The sequence below is a fragment of the Salmo trutta genome, chromosome 9 (assembly GCF_901001165.1).
Source record: "Salmo trutta chromosome 9, fSalTru1.1, whole genome shotgun sequence".
Taxonomy (NCBI): Eukaryota; Metazoa; Chordata; class Actinopteri; order Salmoniformes; family Salmonidae; genus Salmo; species Salmo trutta.
This window is the reverse complement of record NC_042965.1, coordinates 31,436,482-31,452,571: the sequence shown is the minus strand read 5'-3', so window position 1 is coordinate 31,452,571 and position 16,090 is coordinate 31,436,482. Positions and strand designations below refer to the sequence as shown.

At 39.3% G+C, this 16,090-nt stretch overlaps 1 protein-coding gene across 7 annotated transcripts in view; it reads left to right on the top strand.

The window, feature by feature from the left end:
• LOC115200401 (patatin-like phospholipase domain-containing protein 7) overlaps positions 1-15,651 on the top strand; it is a 30,675-nt gene extending 15,024 nt beyond the window's left edge. For 6 of the 7 annotated variants that reach the window (XM_029763447.1, XM_029763451.1, XM_029763445.1 and 3 more), the window contains 11 exons: positions 518-674; positions 876-992; positions 9,628-9,697; positions 10,052-10,168; positions 10,340-10,488; positions 10,760-10,825; positions 12,277-12,363; positions 12,547-12,663; positions 13,484-13,568; positions 13,649-13,803; positions 14,058-14,412. In XM_029763447.1, coding sequence (XP_029619307.1) covers positions 518-674; positions 876-992; positions 9,628-9,697; positions 10,052-10,168; positions 10,340-10,488; positions 10,760-10,825; positions 12,277-12,363; positions 12,547-12,663; positions 13,484-13,568; positions 13,649-13,803; positions 14,058-14,138 — 1,201 coding nt within the window. In that variant the 3' untranslated portion in view covers positions 14,139-14,412. Of the gene's footprint in view, positions 1-517; positions 675-875; positions 993-9,627; positions 9,698-10,051; positions 10,169-10,339; positions 10,489-10,759; positions 10,826-12,276; positions 12,364-12,546; positions 12,664-13,483; positions 13,569-13,648; positions 13,804-14,057 lie in introns of all 7 variants that reach the window. The other variant, XM_029763446.1, reaches the window with a different exon arrangement.
• The last annotated feature ends 439 nt before the right edge of the window (positions 15,652-16,090 follow it).

The window sequence follows — 16,090 nt, the reverse complement described above, 5'->3', positions numbered from 1 at the left end:
GCACCATCAGTAGGACTTTTGAAGCTGATTAGATATGTAATCTGCAGTAGTCATATAATGATTTCTATGCTGCAGATTGTTACAACTCTGCAATTATATAAAGACCATTATTTTGTGATTTTAATCTCATGTAATGGTTTTTCCACGTTTTTTGCCTAACTTTAAATTTATAGTATAGTGCTCTTAGTGTCTGTTTGCAGTCCTCTCTCCTCTGTCTCCCTTGCTGTGTTTCTGTGAGGCCTGTCTTTTGATGATGGCCTTTGTCTGTCTTGTCTACTTTCTGCTTCTCTTTCCTTTCTGCTCTGGCATGTCCAGGAGCTGGGTCAAGGTGGGTACTACTCACTCACTCTAGTCCCCTAAATACTGCTCCACTTGAATGTCCACTAAAGGCTTCTTAGGCTGAACACCCCCCCCCCCCCCCCCCCCCTTCCCCTTCTTTTACTCACACACTGACTGTGCTTATTGTACAGTGTCATTTTTTGGAATCTGTAACCGTGGTCTGTGTTCCTCTATCCAGGGGCTGTTCTCAAGTTGGCATCCTGCGGGCGATCAATGAGGCAGGAATCCCTGTGGACATGGTGGGTGGCACCTCCATCGGCTCCCTGATGGGGGCGCTGTACGCTGAGGAGAAGAGCAGCAGCCGTATGAGGGTTCGCGCTCGCGAGTGGGCCATGGTGAGTAGGTACAGGACCACAATGAAAATAAGTCGGTAGACTGTGTTTAGCATTTTTTATGATTTTTTATGTATGTATTGTTGTACTCCAGTGGCTGAGACAACTCTATATTTTAAATATGTCAAATAAATTTCAAGGAGCTGGGTTAAATGCATTAGAGAAGTTTACTGTAATGTATCTCTCTCCCCTCTCCATCCCTAGGGCATGGGGTCCATCTTCAAGAATGTGTTCGACCTGACGTACCCTGTGACCTCCATGTTCTCTGGGGCTTCCTTCAACAACAGCATAAGCTCTGTCTTTAAGGACAAACAGATTGAGGTGAGACTGAGTAGGTTATACTGTAGTCCACTCCCAATGACAGGATTCCATTTCTAATAGTGACAGGATTTTTTTGTGGTTAATATAAACACATGTCCCGAATTGTGCGGGACAGTCCTGCATTTTGGCCCTTTGTCCCGTAACCAAACAATCATGTCCCGCATTTTATCAACAAATTCAAACACCACTAATTTAGAAAAAAAATGTTGATTTGTCCCGTATTTCAGTCAGACATTCCAACTTGTCTCTTGCATTCACATTGCACGTATGAAAAGATATAGAGTTCCTTCAGAAAGTATTCATAGCCCTTGACGTATTCCACATTTTGTTGTGTTACAGCCTGAATTCAAAATTGATTCAAACATTTTCTCACCCATCTACACACAATATTGCATAATGACAAAGTGAAAACATGTTTTTAGGAATTTTTGCAAATGTATTAAATGAAATACAGAAGTATCTAATTTACATAAGTATTCACACCCCTGAGTCAATACATGTTAGAATCACCTTTGGCAGTGATTACAGCTGGGAGTCTTTCTGGGTAAGTCTCTAAGAGCTTTGCACACCTGGATTCTACAATATTTGCACATTATTCTTAAAAAAGTATTCATGATCTGTCAAGTTGGTCATTGCTAGACAGCCATTTTCAAGTCCTGCCGTAGATTTTCAAGCAGACTTAAGTCAAAACTGTAACTAGGCCACTCGGGAACATTCAATGTCATTTTGGTAAGAAACTCCAGTGCATATTTGGCCTTGTCTTTAGGTTATTGTCCTGCTGAAAGTTGAATTTGTCTCCCAGTGTCTGTTGGAAACCAAACTGAACCAGGTTTTCCTCTAGGATTTTGCCTGTGCTTAGCTCTATTCCGTTTATTTTTATCTAAAAAAAACTCTATAGTCCTTGCCGATGACAAGCATACCCATAACATGATGCAGCCACCACCATGCTTGAAAATATAAAGAGTGGTACTTAGTGATGTGTTGTGTTGGATTTGCCCCAAACAACATAACACTTTGTATTCAGGACATAAAGTTAAAACTTCTTATGGGCAGGTGGGACGGTAGCGTCCCAACCTGGCCAACATCCGGGGAAATTACAGAGTGCGAAATTCAAACTACAGAAATATCAATATTTAACTTTCATAAAATCACAAGTGTAATACATCAAAATAAAGCTTAACCTCTTGTTAATCCAGCCGCTGTGTCAGATTTCAAAAAGGCTTTACGGCGAAAGCACACCATGCGATTACCTGAGGACAGCGCCCCGCATCCAAAACCATGAAAAACATACTTCAACCAGGCAGGTGCGACACAAAAGTCAGAAATAGCGATATAGAAAATGTCTTACCTTTGATTATCTTCTTCTGTTGGCACTCCAAAAGGTCCCAGTTACATCACAAATGGTCCTTTTGTTCGATAATGTCCTTCTTTATAACCATAAAAACTCAGTATAGCTGGCGCGCTTCAGTCAATAATCCACCCAGTTTCCCTCCATCAAAATGCATACAAAATGAACCCCAAACGTTGCTAATAAACTTTTCCAAACAAGTCAAACAACATTTATAATCAAACCTTAGGTACCCTAATACATAAATAAACCATACAATTTAAGAGATGGAGAATCGTTATTGTCTTTACCGGAGAAAAATACCAAATAACGCGCTCTCAATCACGCGCTTGAAAACACTACAGCCAAAATGGGAGCCACCTAGAAAAACTACAATTTCTGGCTCATTTTTCAAAAACTAGCCTGAAACTCTTTCTAAAGACTGTTGACATCTAGTGGAAGCCTTAGGAACTGCAATCTGGGAGGACTTATAATAAAAGTGCCAGCCATTGAAAATAGTGGTAGGCTGATTTTTTGGGGGGGATGGTTTGTCCTCGGGGTTTCGCCTGCCATATCAGTTCTGTTATACTCACAGACATTATTTTGACAGTTTTATAAACTTTAGAGTGTTTTCTATCCAAATCTACCAATTGTATGCATATCCTAGCATCTGGGCCTGAGTAACAGGTAGTTTACTTTGCGCATGCTTTTCATTCGGACGTGAAAATACTGCCCCCTACCCAAGAGAGGTTAAATTCTTTGCCACATTTGCAGTTTTACTTTAGTGTCTTATTGCCAACAGGACGCATGTTTTTGGAATATTTGTATTCTGTACAGGCTTCCTTCTTTTTACTCTGTCATTTAGGTTAGTATTGTGGAGTAACTACAATGGTGTTGATCCATCTTCAGTTTTCATCTATCACAGCCATTGAACTCTGTAACTGTTTTAAAGTCAACATTGGCCTCATGGGGAAATCCCTGAGCAATTTTCTTCCTCTCCGGCAACTGAGTTATTGATACACCATCCAAAGTGTAATTAATAACGTCACCATGTTCAAAGGGATATTCAATGTCTGCTTCTTTTGTTGCTTGGGCGCTATACCATATTTACCGTATACCGGGGTATTTGGAAATAGCCACGGGATGGTTTTTAAATACTATCAATACTGTTTAAACTATTTCTTTCAAGTTTTTCAATAAATTGTTATATTTGTAGCTACTTTTTAAGTAAATACCTGCAGTCAACTTGTGCAGTACGTTAGGAGATAAAGCAGATCGCGTTCTTCATTTCACCTGTCACATTATTTTACATTATGAAGCTTACTGTAGTTCCCCAGAGCTTAAACAGTTTGTTTATAAATAGTACAACGGGAGAAAGTGGGAGCAGGTGAGTATAGCTGTGTATTGACAGGGGTCGCATTTTATATTGAAAGTCAAGTGGTTTTTTTGCTTCAATCGAGTGATCAGGGACTTGCAACTATAGTTTTCCTTCAAAGAAAACACATTAGTGCAACACATTTGGCCAAAAAATAGCTTAATTTTCATCAGATGACAAGTAAAATGAGCTTACAATGAAAAAGCAAGGTATTTTTTGCGAAAACAATGCATGTCCATCATATTTCTAGAGCGTTGTCTGCTGATAGAATGCCATTTCATGAATTCTCATCCAAGTGGAAAAGTGCAGCTGAAGCACAAAATGAGTCTGATGCTGACCAGAAATTCCAATAAGAAGCATTTTATATCTGTTTATACAAAACACAGCAAGATATTTCTTATGCGTTTAATTTTTTTCTTGCGTGAAAAACACAGAATTCGGTGTTAACGCGACCCCTTTACTTGACTTGCTAGTTATCTAAGTAAGCAGCTGAATTAATAAGGTTACAGAGCATCATATTGTGTTAGCTTTCTGCCGTGTTTAACTTCTTTGGGATAGGGGGCGGTATTTTGAGGTCCGGATGAAAAGCGTGCCCAAAGTAAACTGCCTGCTACTCAGGCCCAGAAGCTAGGATATGCATATGTTAAAATAATGTCTGTGAGTATAACAGAACTGAAATGGCAGGCGAAACCCCGAGGACAAACGATCCCCCCCAAAAAATATCATCCTACCACTGATTTTAATGGCTGGCACGTTTATAATAGGGCGAAATCGTGCCAGATTGCAGTTCCTAGGGCTTCCACTAGATGTCAACAGTCTTTAGAAAGAGTATCAGGCTGGTTTTTGGAAAAATGAGCCAGAAATTGACTATCATTAATGTGATGATGGTTATTTTATCAAATCAATTAACTAGGTTTAACTATTACGTGATTAAATTAATCATGTAACAATTACCTCATTAGCAATCTTCGGGCACCATGGAAGTTTGTTTAATGAGTTACCATTTCCCGAATTAACTCAAGAATATATCGGAATATCGTTATCATACCAGTCATCCATCAATCATTTATTACCTCATATCAGTCTCATTCTGAATGTCATTGATTTCAAATCTGCACGAACCCTAGTCTAAATGATGATTCAGCGATACACAAATTGGCTTAATTATTTATTTATTTATTTACTAACTAACTAACTGATCACACAGAATTACATAAACACACATACAGGATAGATTATATGTTGAACTGATTACTAACATAATGCAATGAAAAGTCCCTAGTGGACTAACCTGATATGACAGCTTCTTACACAATAGAGAGGGGGTGGGGACAGATAAAGAGCGGGAAATACATCATACATACAGTTGGAAACCTATGCTCATGGGAATGTGAACACTTTGCACATGAACGACCGCTCATTCAAAAATAATTGTAATGGTTATATTTACGCTTGTATGTCTTTGTTGTCTCTCTCTGTTGAAACCACTCAATCCGTCTACAGCGAGTAGTTCGATGCAATTCTCTGGTTGTTCACCAGAGGTCACAATGTCCTTAGTAGTTGTAGAAGGCTTTCTTTGTCTCTGAGTGTTTGTTAGACTGGATACATCAAAGGTACATACACGGTGGTCCTCGGTCGAGTTTACTAGGCTACCGGTATTTAAACAGCTGCAGACTGAATGTTCCGGTATATTCCCTATCCTCTTCACTCGCGAGTTCCAGAGGGTCCCACCATTTTCTGGTCTTGAAGTTTTAAACTATTTGTCACATATTCAGCTCGTGCTGCACGTATGCTGGTCTGGTAGTTTTAAACCATTTTACATGCCAGTAGCAACCCGGCAATGTACTGGTCTAGTGGTTGATTATTCAGGGTACAGATAGAACCACTTTACACACCGGCAGCAACCCGGCATGTTTTGGTCTGATATGTTAATTATTTAGGAGTCCTTTATAAGCCCTCTGGCAAAAGGGGCATTCCATCCTTTTGGCATAATGTCTGTGCTCACATGGGCATCGTTAATAACTGGGTAAAACTTCATTTGAAAAACAATTATCTAATTTAGAAGGCTAAAATCACGTTTAATCATATAAGTTTTACAACATTTAGATGTAACTGACATATATTGTGAAAGCTCTTAAAGTTAATGTTTCTGTTATAACGTCTTTAATGATATCACAAAACAATAAATGATCTGACATGATTGTTCTTTAAGTCCCTCCCGACCATTTCCCACATTCTTTGTGTTAGAAATATTGTTTCATTATCCACTTTTGGATGTTGGGAGTTTTGGCGGGAATAATCGCTTTGTAACAAAAGGGTTCTTTCCCCTCAATTCTGCATGGCAAGGGAGAGAAAGTTCCTGCAAAGTATTTACGACCGTCATAAAACTGGCCAACTCCCCCAGGACAGGGGGTTTTGAAACCTTTGATCTCCATCCAGGAGGGCAAGTCATGACACATCACCAGTAGGCCTAGTACATTTACTGTTAATTCCCATAATTTCTCATCTACAATGTTTGTTTGGTTATGGTAACTTCTGTTAATGCATTCAATATACAGTATTATTATTATTATTATAACAGTCGTTTACCGTTTTCATTGTCGGAGTGGACACGTTTGTTGGCGGGGCTCACGACCTATGCTACACTTGTGAGAAACAATTTTGGTTTATTTCATTCTATTTACGAGTTTTGTAAATGTATTCATTGTATTCTGTTTGGAGCACTCCTGTCAATGTTGAGTCAGGGCGCACACCTGATTACGCAGAAGTAGGCGTATAGACTACCGGGCCTGTTCGCAAATGAATAAATGTGCCCATTTGGGGATTTCTGATTCTTAACTTCTTGGGGCTATGTGGGACGTTAGCGTGCCACCCGTGGCGCACCCTATCAACAGCAGGTGCATTTCAAGAGCGGCAAATTTGAAACCAAATAAATGTCAAAATTCAAATTTCTCAAACATACAACTAACTTACACCCTTTGAAAGATAAACATCTCCTTAATCTAACCACGTTGTCCGATTTCAAAAAGGTTTTACGGGGAAAGCATAAAGTTAGGTTATGTTAGGAGAGTACATTGACAATAGCTGTGTGTAATGCATTGTCGATTCAAAGACAGGCGTCACCAAAACCATAAAATCAGCTAAAATTATGCACTAACCTTTTACAATCTCCATCAGATGACACTCCTAGGACATTATGTTAGAACTAAAAATGCATGCATTGTCTATCAAGTTCATATTTATATCTAAAAACAGCGTTTTACTATGGCGTTGATGTTCAGGAAATCGTTTCCCTCCAATACCGGCAGTCAAGTCATGACAACAAAATAATTAATTAATATTAGAAAACATTGGTAAAATATTATATTGTCATTCAAAGAATTATAGATTTACATCTCTTGAACGCAATGGACTTGCCAGATTTAAAATTAACCTTACTGGGAAATCACACTTTGCAATAATCTGAGCACTGCGCCCAGAAAAATACGCATTGCGATACAGACTAACCGCCATGTTGGAGAGATCTAAAATCGAAAATACTATGTAAATAATCCATTACCTTTGATTCTCTTCATCAGATGTCACTTCCAAAGAATCCCAGGTCCATAACGAATGTAGTTTTGTTCAAAAAAGCTCATCATTTATGTCCAAAAACCTCCGTGTTGTTAGCACATGATCTAAGCCAGCCGGACTTCACTTCACGAACGGAAAAAATATATTTACGTTCGTTCAAACATGTCAAACGTTGTATCGCATAAATCATTAGGGCCTTTTTTAACCAGAACATGAATAAAATTCAAGGCGGACCATTGGGTTCTCTTTTAAAACGTTTCGGAATGAGAGTACCCACCATCAACTCGCACGCCAGGTGTCTAATGGGCCATCACCGTTCCAAGGCTCTTCTTCAGTCAGATCTCAGAATAGAAGACTCAAAACACTTTGTAAAGGCTGGGGACATCTTGTGGAAGCAATAGGAAGTGCCAAAACATTCCTCAGCCCCTTTGTTTTTCAATGGTATAGGCTTAAAGTCAATTCAACACATCAGGTATCCACTTCCTGTCAGAATCTGTCTCAGGGTTTTGCCTGCCAAATGAGTTCTGTTATACTCACAGACACCATTCAAACAGTTTTAGAAACTTTAGGGTGTTTTCTATCCATATACAATAAGTATATGCATATTGTAGTTACTGGGTAGGATTAGTAACCAGATTAAATCGGGTACATTTTTTTATCCAGCCGTGAAAATACTGCCCCCTATACCCTAACAGGTTAACTCACCACCACTAATGAGCTGTGAAGCTTTGTATTTTTTCTCCACCTCAAACAGCAAGTTAACAAAGTCTGTCTTTACATCCATTGAGAATGACAATACTTCCTCAATGTATTTGAAAAATCTTTCCAGCTCACTCACTTTCGATAACCAACGAGCCTCAGTGTGAAAGGGAAAAATGTAATTCTCTGATCCACTGGAAACTTAATCAAATACCTGATTACTTCTTATCCCTTGCGCAAATACAGCCATGTCTGTCTAGAGCTCACTTGCTTGGGACACTGAGTGCCCAGAATAGTTTATACAATGTTGCAAGTTTGCTAGTGGACCCTGCTGGGCCTTATCCAGTTGATACAATGTTGCATGTTTGTAGCAGACAGGCAGAGTAGAGAGATGAATGGAGTAAAAAGTACATACTTTTCTTTAGGAATGTAGTGAAGTAAAAGTTGTCAAATATAAATAGTAAAGTACAGATACCCCCAAAATGACTTAATTAGTACTTTAAAGTATTTTTATTTAAGTACTTTACACCACTGGTAAAATATTTATTTATATCAGGATATTCTACCTGAAATGTTTTTATTGGTTGGCTTTATGTAGGCAATTTTTATCTAGTTTCCAAGAGAACAAAAACATGTTATTATAATTGATCGGTAGAAATTGTAAATTGGCACTCCACATGGAAAAGGTTGCTGACCACAGGTGTAGTCTATTACCGGCAACTTCAGGAGCATAATGGCAGAATCTGCAAAGGCCAACAGGAGCGGGAGGAAGGGGCGGCTCGGGAATAGTTTTTTTTTCTTCTGGTTAGGCTATATTGATCTCTGGCTCCTTCTTGAGTCATATGTGTCTTAATTATTTATTCAAACAGTGCGCTTAAAGCATCAGACAAGCTCTGTGCATTGTTGGTATGTCTACAGTGCATTCAAGTATTCAGACCCCTTGACTTTTTCACATATTGTTACGTTACAGCCTTATTCTAAAATGTATTAAATGTTTTTTTCCCTCATCAATCAATCAACACACAATACCCCATGCCCCCTTTAACAAACCATCTCCCTTTTTTCTGCCATTTTTAAACGACTCAAACTCACCCTCTTCCTCTCTGTCTCTCTTAGCCCTCCTCTGCCTCTATTCTTCCCTCCATTCCTCCTCCGTATTCCAAGTATACATCTACTTATGATAATACTGCACTTCTCCTGACATACATCTTGTTCTTGCCTTCTCAAGGGATGCCATTTAACCGGCTGTCACAATCTCTGTACAATCTGCATGAACCCCTCGGGATGTAGCACTCAACAGTGCATCCCACTTGTAAAGCAGCTGTTTTGTCTTGATGTTCTTATTTATCAATAGCTACCGCGACACTTTTCCATTTCGACAGTTGCTATCCATTGGAGCGCTGCGATTAGATTATCAAAATTCTGGGGCGGGGCTTAGCGAAGGGTCAATTGTTGGCTGCATTTTATGCATTTCTATAATGATATTCAATAGGCTACATCTGTCGGTACAAACTTAGGATGTCAATTACATTTTTATTGTGCTCTTATCCTATTCAAATTTACATAAGGTCAAACAAATAAGGTGAAATCCTCTGTGTGGTGGTTTTAGATGATCCTCTCTTCATTTGCCTTTCCCCCTCTTGCTCCTCCTACTGTCCTAGGACCTGTGGATCCCTTACTTCAACGTCACAACGGATATCACTGCTTCATCCATGAGGGTTCACACTGACGGTCTGTCTGGCTTTACTCTCTGTCTATGTCCCTATATAGTGTACTAAGGGTTCTGGTTAAAAGTAGTTCACTATCAAATCACATTTTATTTGTCACATGCGCCGAATACAACAGGTGTAGACCTTACCGTAAAATGCTTACTTACAAGCCCTTAACCAACAATGCCGTTCTAAGAAAATAGAGTTAAGAAAATATTTACTAAATAAACTAAAGTATAGTGAATAGGATGTCATTTGATGCGTGCCCTGCTCAAAAGTAGTGCACTATATAGGGAATAGGGTTCCATTTGGGACATTTCATCTAGCTCTTTGACTCTCTTGAAGTATTAAACCTCAGCATTCCCTCCTCTTGTAGGTTCCCTGTGGAGGTATGTTCGTGCCAGCATGTCACTGTCTGGGTACATGCCTCCCCTCTGTGACCCCAAAGACGGACACTTACTCATGGACGGTGGCTACATCAATAACCTACCTGGTCAGTTTTCATATGACCATGTCTCAAATGACTATAAAACATGAAATTAAAAGTCAGCATACTTATAATACTATACAAGTTAGAGACATTAACTTGCATGTGATGTACAGTACACAGTAGATGCCATGGTTATTGGCCAGTCTTTACCTCTGTCTCGCTCTCTGTCTATAGCTGATGTAGCTCGCTCCATGGGGGCCAAAGTAGTGATAGCCATCGACGTGGGCAGCCAGGACGAGACTAACCTCACCAACTACGGCGACTCGCTGTCTGGCTGGTGGCTGCTATGGAAACGCTTCAATCCCCTGTCAGAGAAAGTCCAGGTGAGTAAGGGGGCTGCTAGAAAACCCAGTATACTTCAGGGTTATTTAGTTGACAATGAGTAATCTCTAGGTTGTTGTTCACAACAGATATATCTAGACTGTTTTGAGTGCTCCAACCCCTGTTTACTAGGGGTTAGTCCGTTTTTGGACATTTTTCTGGGTAAGCCCTGTAATTGGATTCCTGTCATTGTTTGCTACTTTCCTTTGTTTGTGTAAGCTTGGAGGCCTACCTGCACTCCAATGTATTTGTGTGCTCTAATCCACTATAAAGGTCCTGTACATGGCTGAGATCCAGACCAGGTTGGCCTATGTGTGCTGCGTTCGTCAGCTGGAGTTGGTTAACTTCTTACATCTACACGTTCCGCTAGCGGAACGTCTGCTCCAATATCCAATGATGGGCGGGGCGCGAAATTCAAACTCCTCTAAATCCGAAAACTTACACTTTTCAAACATATGACTATGTTACAGCTATTTAAAGACAAGACTCTCCTTTATCTAACCAAACTGTCCGATTTCAAAAAGGCTTTACAGCGAAAGCAAAACATTAGATTATGTCAGCAGAGTACCCAGCCAGGAATAATCACACAGCCATTTTTCAAGCTAGCATATCATGTCACATAAACCCAAACCATATCTAAATGCAGCACTAACCTTTGATGATCTTCATCAGATGACACACCTAGGACATTGTGTTATACAATACATGCATGTCTGTTCAATCAAGTTCATATTTATATCAAAAACCAGCTTTTTACATTAGCATGTGACGTTCAGAACTAGCATTCCCACCGAACACTTCCGGTGATTTTACTAAATTACTCACGATAAACGTTCACAAAAAGCATAACAATTATTTTAAGAATTATAGATACAGAACTCCTCTATGCACTCGATATGTCCGATTTTAAAATAGCTTTTCGGATGAAGCACATTTTGCAATAATGTAAGTACATAGCCCGGCGTTACAGGGCTAGCTATTTAGACACCCACCCAGTGTAGCCTTCACCAAAATCACATTTCCTATAAGAAAAATGTTCTTACCTTGCTTGTTCTTCATCAGAATACACTGCCAGGACTTCTACTTCAATAACAAATGTAGGTTTGGTCCCAAATAATCCATCGTTATATCCAAACAGCGACGTTTTGTTCGTGCGTTCTAGACACTATCCCAACGCTAAATCTCGGCCACGAGCATGACGCAAAATATGACAAAAAATTTCGAAATATTCCATTACCGTACTTCGAAGCATGTCAACCGCTGTTTAAAACCAATATTTATGCAATTTATCTCGTAGAGAAGCGATAATATTCCGACCGGGAATCTGCCTGTCTGTAAACTGAGGAAAAAACCAAAAGCCGGGGGCGGGGCGTGTCACGCGCCTAAGGCTTAGTCCATTGACTGACCACTCAGCATTTGCTCTCGTGTGCTTCAGCCAGGGCTTTGAATGACATCATTCCTGTTTTTCCCGGGCTGTGAGACTCCATTGTTGACGTGAGAATTGTCACGTAAGAGCAGAGATCCTTTGTAAACGACAGAGATAATAAAGAAGGGCAAGAAATGTTCAGACAGGGTACTTCCTGAACAGAAGCATCTCAGGTTTTTGCCTGCCATAGGAGTTCTGTTATACTCACAGACACCATTCAAACAGTTTCAGAAACTTTGGAGTGTTTTCTCTCCAAAGCTAATAATTATATGCATATTCCAGTTTCTGGGCAGGACTAATAATCAGATTAAATCGGGTACGTTTTTTATCCAGCCGTGAAATTACTGCCCCCTAGATGTAACAGGTTAAAGACAGCGAGTACTGCGAGTGCATCCGGCCGCCCATCGATCGCTATGGCACATTGGAGTTTGGCAAGTTCGACGAGATCGCTGTGAGTAGCCCTCTGTTTCTCACTGGCGGCATCCCAAATGGCACCCTCTTCCCTATATAGTGCACTGCTTTTGACCAGAGCTTATAAAGTAGTGCACTATTTAGAGAATAGGGTGCTATTTGGGACACAGACACCTTAGCTGTGTCATCATGATCTCACCTAATCCCCCTGTCTCTGTCTCAGGAGGTGGGCTACCAGCACGGTAAGACAGTGTTTGACATGTGGAGTCGTAGTGGAGTTGTGGATAAGATGATGAAAGACAGACATCAAGAGGAATTTCACAAGACCAAGAGCTGCAATGTGAGTTAACAAGTTACACAGACAGCTTCCTAACGGCACCATACCTAGTTTCTATTTCTGATGTATTTCATCAGCTTTTCCAACCCTTACTCCAACCCTTGCGCACCTCTGGTTCATGTTGTGTTTTGATATGGTTTTTACTTTAATTTCTGACTGATTGCTTCCAACACTCACTGTTAGGAACATGTTATGAACTGGAGTGTAGCAGTTTCCTAATTTACAGTAGCAACGGTCATCAAAATTGTTAAAAGATTTTGAAAAAATTCTAATAAATGCAACAGTTGGACAATGGATGTAGATTCTCTAAACTTTTAGAATTGTTATAATCCATCAGATATTGACAAACATTGTACTGGCAGACAAATAATTAATGGAGTTCAGGGATTTCGGTGGGAATTCAGGTATTACATTTGTCAAATTTCAGTTTTTTTTCTTAGAATGCACTTGCATATAAATTGTCTTATTGTATCAGGTAATTTTTTTATATTGTGTCAAAATAAAGAAAATGATATGTACCTAATTTGCATAAATACACAGGCTGTATTTACACATATTAATACATTAACATAAAGAGGTGGAACAGGGCTGCAACCACCATGTCACTATAATCGTTGCTAATTTACAGTCGCCAATAAATGTTCCTTTGGACTTTGTTGACTTAGCCTAGGACCCAGCCTGTTTCTGCTCTCTTGCCAATTCCCTATTGAATTGTCATGCCAATTGTTTGCCGTGACAAGGAGTTGGCAAGATGGCAGAAACAGATTTGAGACCAGGCTATTATTGACTGCCTTTTGTGATCCTCGGTCTGTGTGTCTCTCAGGTGGTCACATGTCCCAATGCCTCCTTCACTGACCTGGCAGAAATTGTCTCTCGAATTGAGCCTGTCAAACCAGTCCTGGTGGAAGGTGAGAGGAACAGACACACACACACACACACACCTACTGTACCTTTCTGATTCCTGTGTTTTTCGCTCTTTGTCCCTCAGAGTTATCAGACGATTACCAGACGGACTATGATGATTACCAGATGGACTATGATGAGGAGGCCAGCGAAAGTGCTCTCTCCGACTTTGACATGTCTAATCCCAACAGTGGAGCGGAACACACAGAGGGGGAGGAGACTGCAGACACAGCTGACACAGTATGTACAAGTTTGAGTTCCAATTGGTCCCCTATTCCCATTCGGAATGCACATGTAGACCCACTGAAGCAGGATCCAGTATTACCTTTACTAAAGTTAACTACTAAATAAACAAAGAACCAAGGAATTCTCAAGAAGAAAAAAAAAGTCAAGAGATCAGTTTTACAAAAACATTGTTTTCCTTGTTTAATCTCCTACAACTACTCACCTCTTTTCATTCAGTTTCATGTTCTCTCTCCATCTTCCTATCGCAGGATGAAGACATTCAGATCAGGGTCCGACATCACCAAAGCAAACGACCACCAAACCGCTCAGACAGTGTTGATGATCCATAACACCCATCATATTCATGATGCACAGTTTCTCTGTCCGGTTGACAATGTCTAGACATTATTATTATGTTAGGATGTTTATCATTTTTCAGCTGTTATGTTGTATTATGATCAAGGTCATAGCATTTACATTTCATTCATAATACTTTTGGTTACATGAAACGATATGAAGAGATGTTTTACAATGCAATGTTTTACTCTTCTTTTTTTTGCTGCCATGTGTGCCTTTCACATTCATGGTGGTAACAGAACAGCTCCTTTCTGATTCAGCGATTGATAGTGATTGATTGTAGCCAGTACCAATAATTTATTAATGGAGCTGGAAGCCTGACCTGGGGGAAACTATGATAAAGGCAATATTCAATCTTATTAGATTGGGTTGCAAAACAATCATATCATTCTTCTAGTATTAACATTATACATGGTATTGTTGTTTTAGAGTGAATGTCTTACTTTAATCATGTAGAATATGTATTGCTATTTACATTGTTAGAAAGGAAACTGTTGAGTGCCATATTATCAGGGATTTGTGTGTGATACCTAACAGTAGATGTATTTTTTTCTCCTTCCCTTTTCTTTAGATTGCTAAGGAAAAGTAGAGTAGAACGTTTTAGTCAGGATTATGGAACATCTGTAGTACACTACTAAGAATAAAAGGAAAAGTAGAGTAGAACGTTTTAGTCAGGATTATGGAACATCTGTAGTACACTACTAAGAATAAAAGGAAAAGTAGAGTAGAACGTTTTAGTCAGGATTATGGAACATCTGTAGTACACTACTAAGAATAAAAGGAAAAGTAGAGTAGAACGTTTTAGTCAGGATTATGGAACATCTGTAGTACACTACTAAGAATAAAAGGAAAAGTAGAGTAGAACGTTTTAGTCAGGATTATGGAACATCTGTAGTACACTACTAAGAATAAAAGGAAAAGTAGAGTAGAACGTTTTAGTCAGGATTATGGAACATCTGTAGTACACTACTAAGAATAAAAGGAAAAGTAGAGTAGAACGTTTTAGTCAGGATTATGGAACATCTGTAGTACACTACTAAGAATAAAAGGAAAAGTAGAGTAGAACGTTTTAGTCAGGATTATGGAACATCTGTAGTACACTACTAAGAATAAAAAGTGGAAGAGTAGCAGAAAATAGATCATACTTTGATATGATTTTGCAAACACTACTTTATGATTTGAAAACTGATGATTTAACCCATAAGAGTCTAAGCCGGGGAGGTTGTACTAAGCTATATTTAATTGTTTTAATGAGGTCATACCATCATTTAGCTATTTGATTTGGAATTATAAGACCCCTGGAAGTATAAAAAAATATATTTAAACAAATAATTGTGGGCCTTACTGCTATTAGCCCATATAAACACATTGAACAACAGATAGTACCCCAAAAAATGAAGAGGAAGTTTGTTCTGAAGTGTCTGTCCTATATCTGAGAGATATACAGTATAAGAAAGATGTAAAAAAAAAAAAACATATGAATAAAAATGTTTTCTATGCCCGTAACCCCTTATTTTTGTCACTAAACAGTGTTCATACAGTGCCTTCGGAAAGGATTCAGACCCCTTGACTTTTTCCACATTTTGTTATGTTACAGGCTTATTCCAAAATGGATGCAATTGTTTTTTCCCCCTCATCAATTTACACACAATACCCCATAATGACAAAGCCAAAACAGGTTTTTAGACATTTTTTCTAATTTATAAAACACATAAGTATTCAGACCCTTTACTCAGTACTTTGTTGAAGCACCTTTGGCAGTGATTACAGCATTGAGTCTTCTTGGTTATTACGCTACAAGCTTGGCACACCTGTATTTGGGGGAGTTTCTCCCATTCTTCTCTGCAGAGCCTCTCAGGCTCTGTCAGGTTAGATGGGGAGTGCTGCTGCACAGCTATTTTTATGTCTCTCCAGAGATGTTCGATCGGGTTCAAGTCTGGGCTCT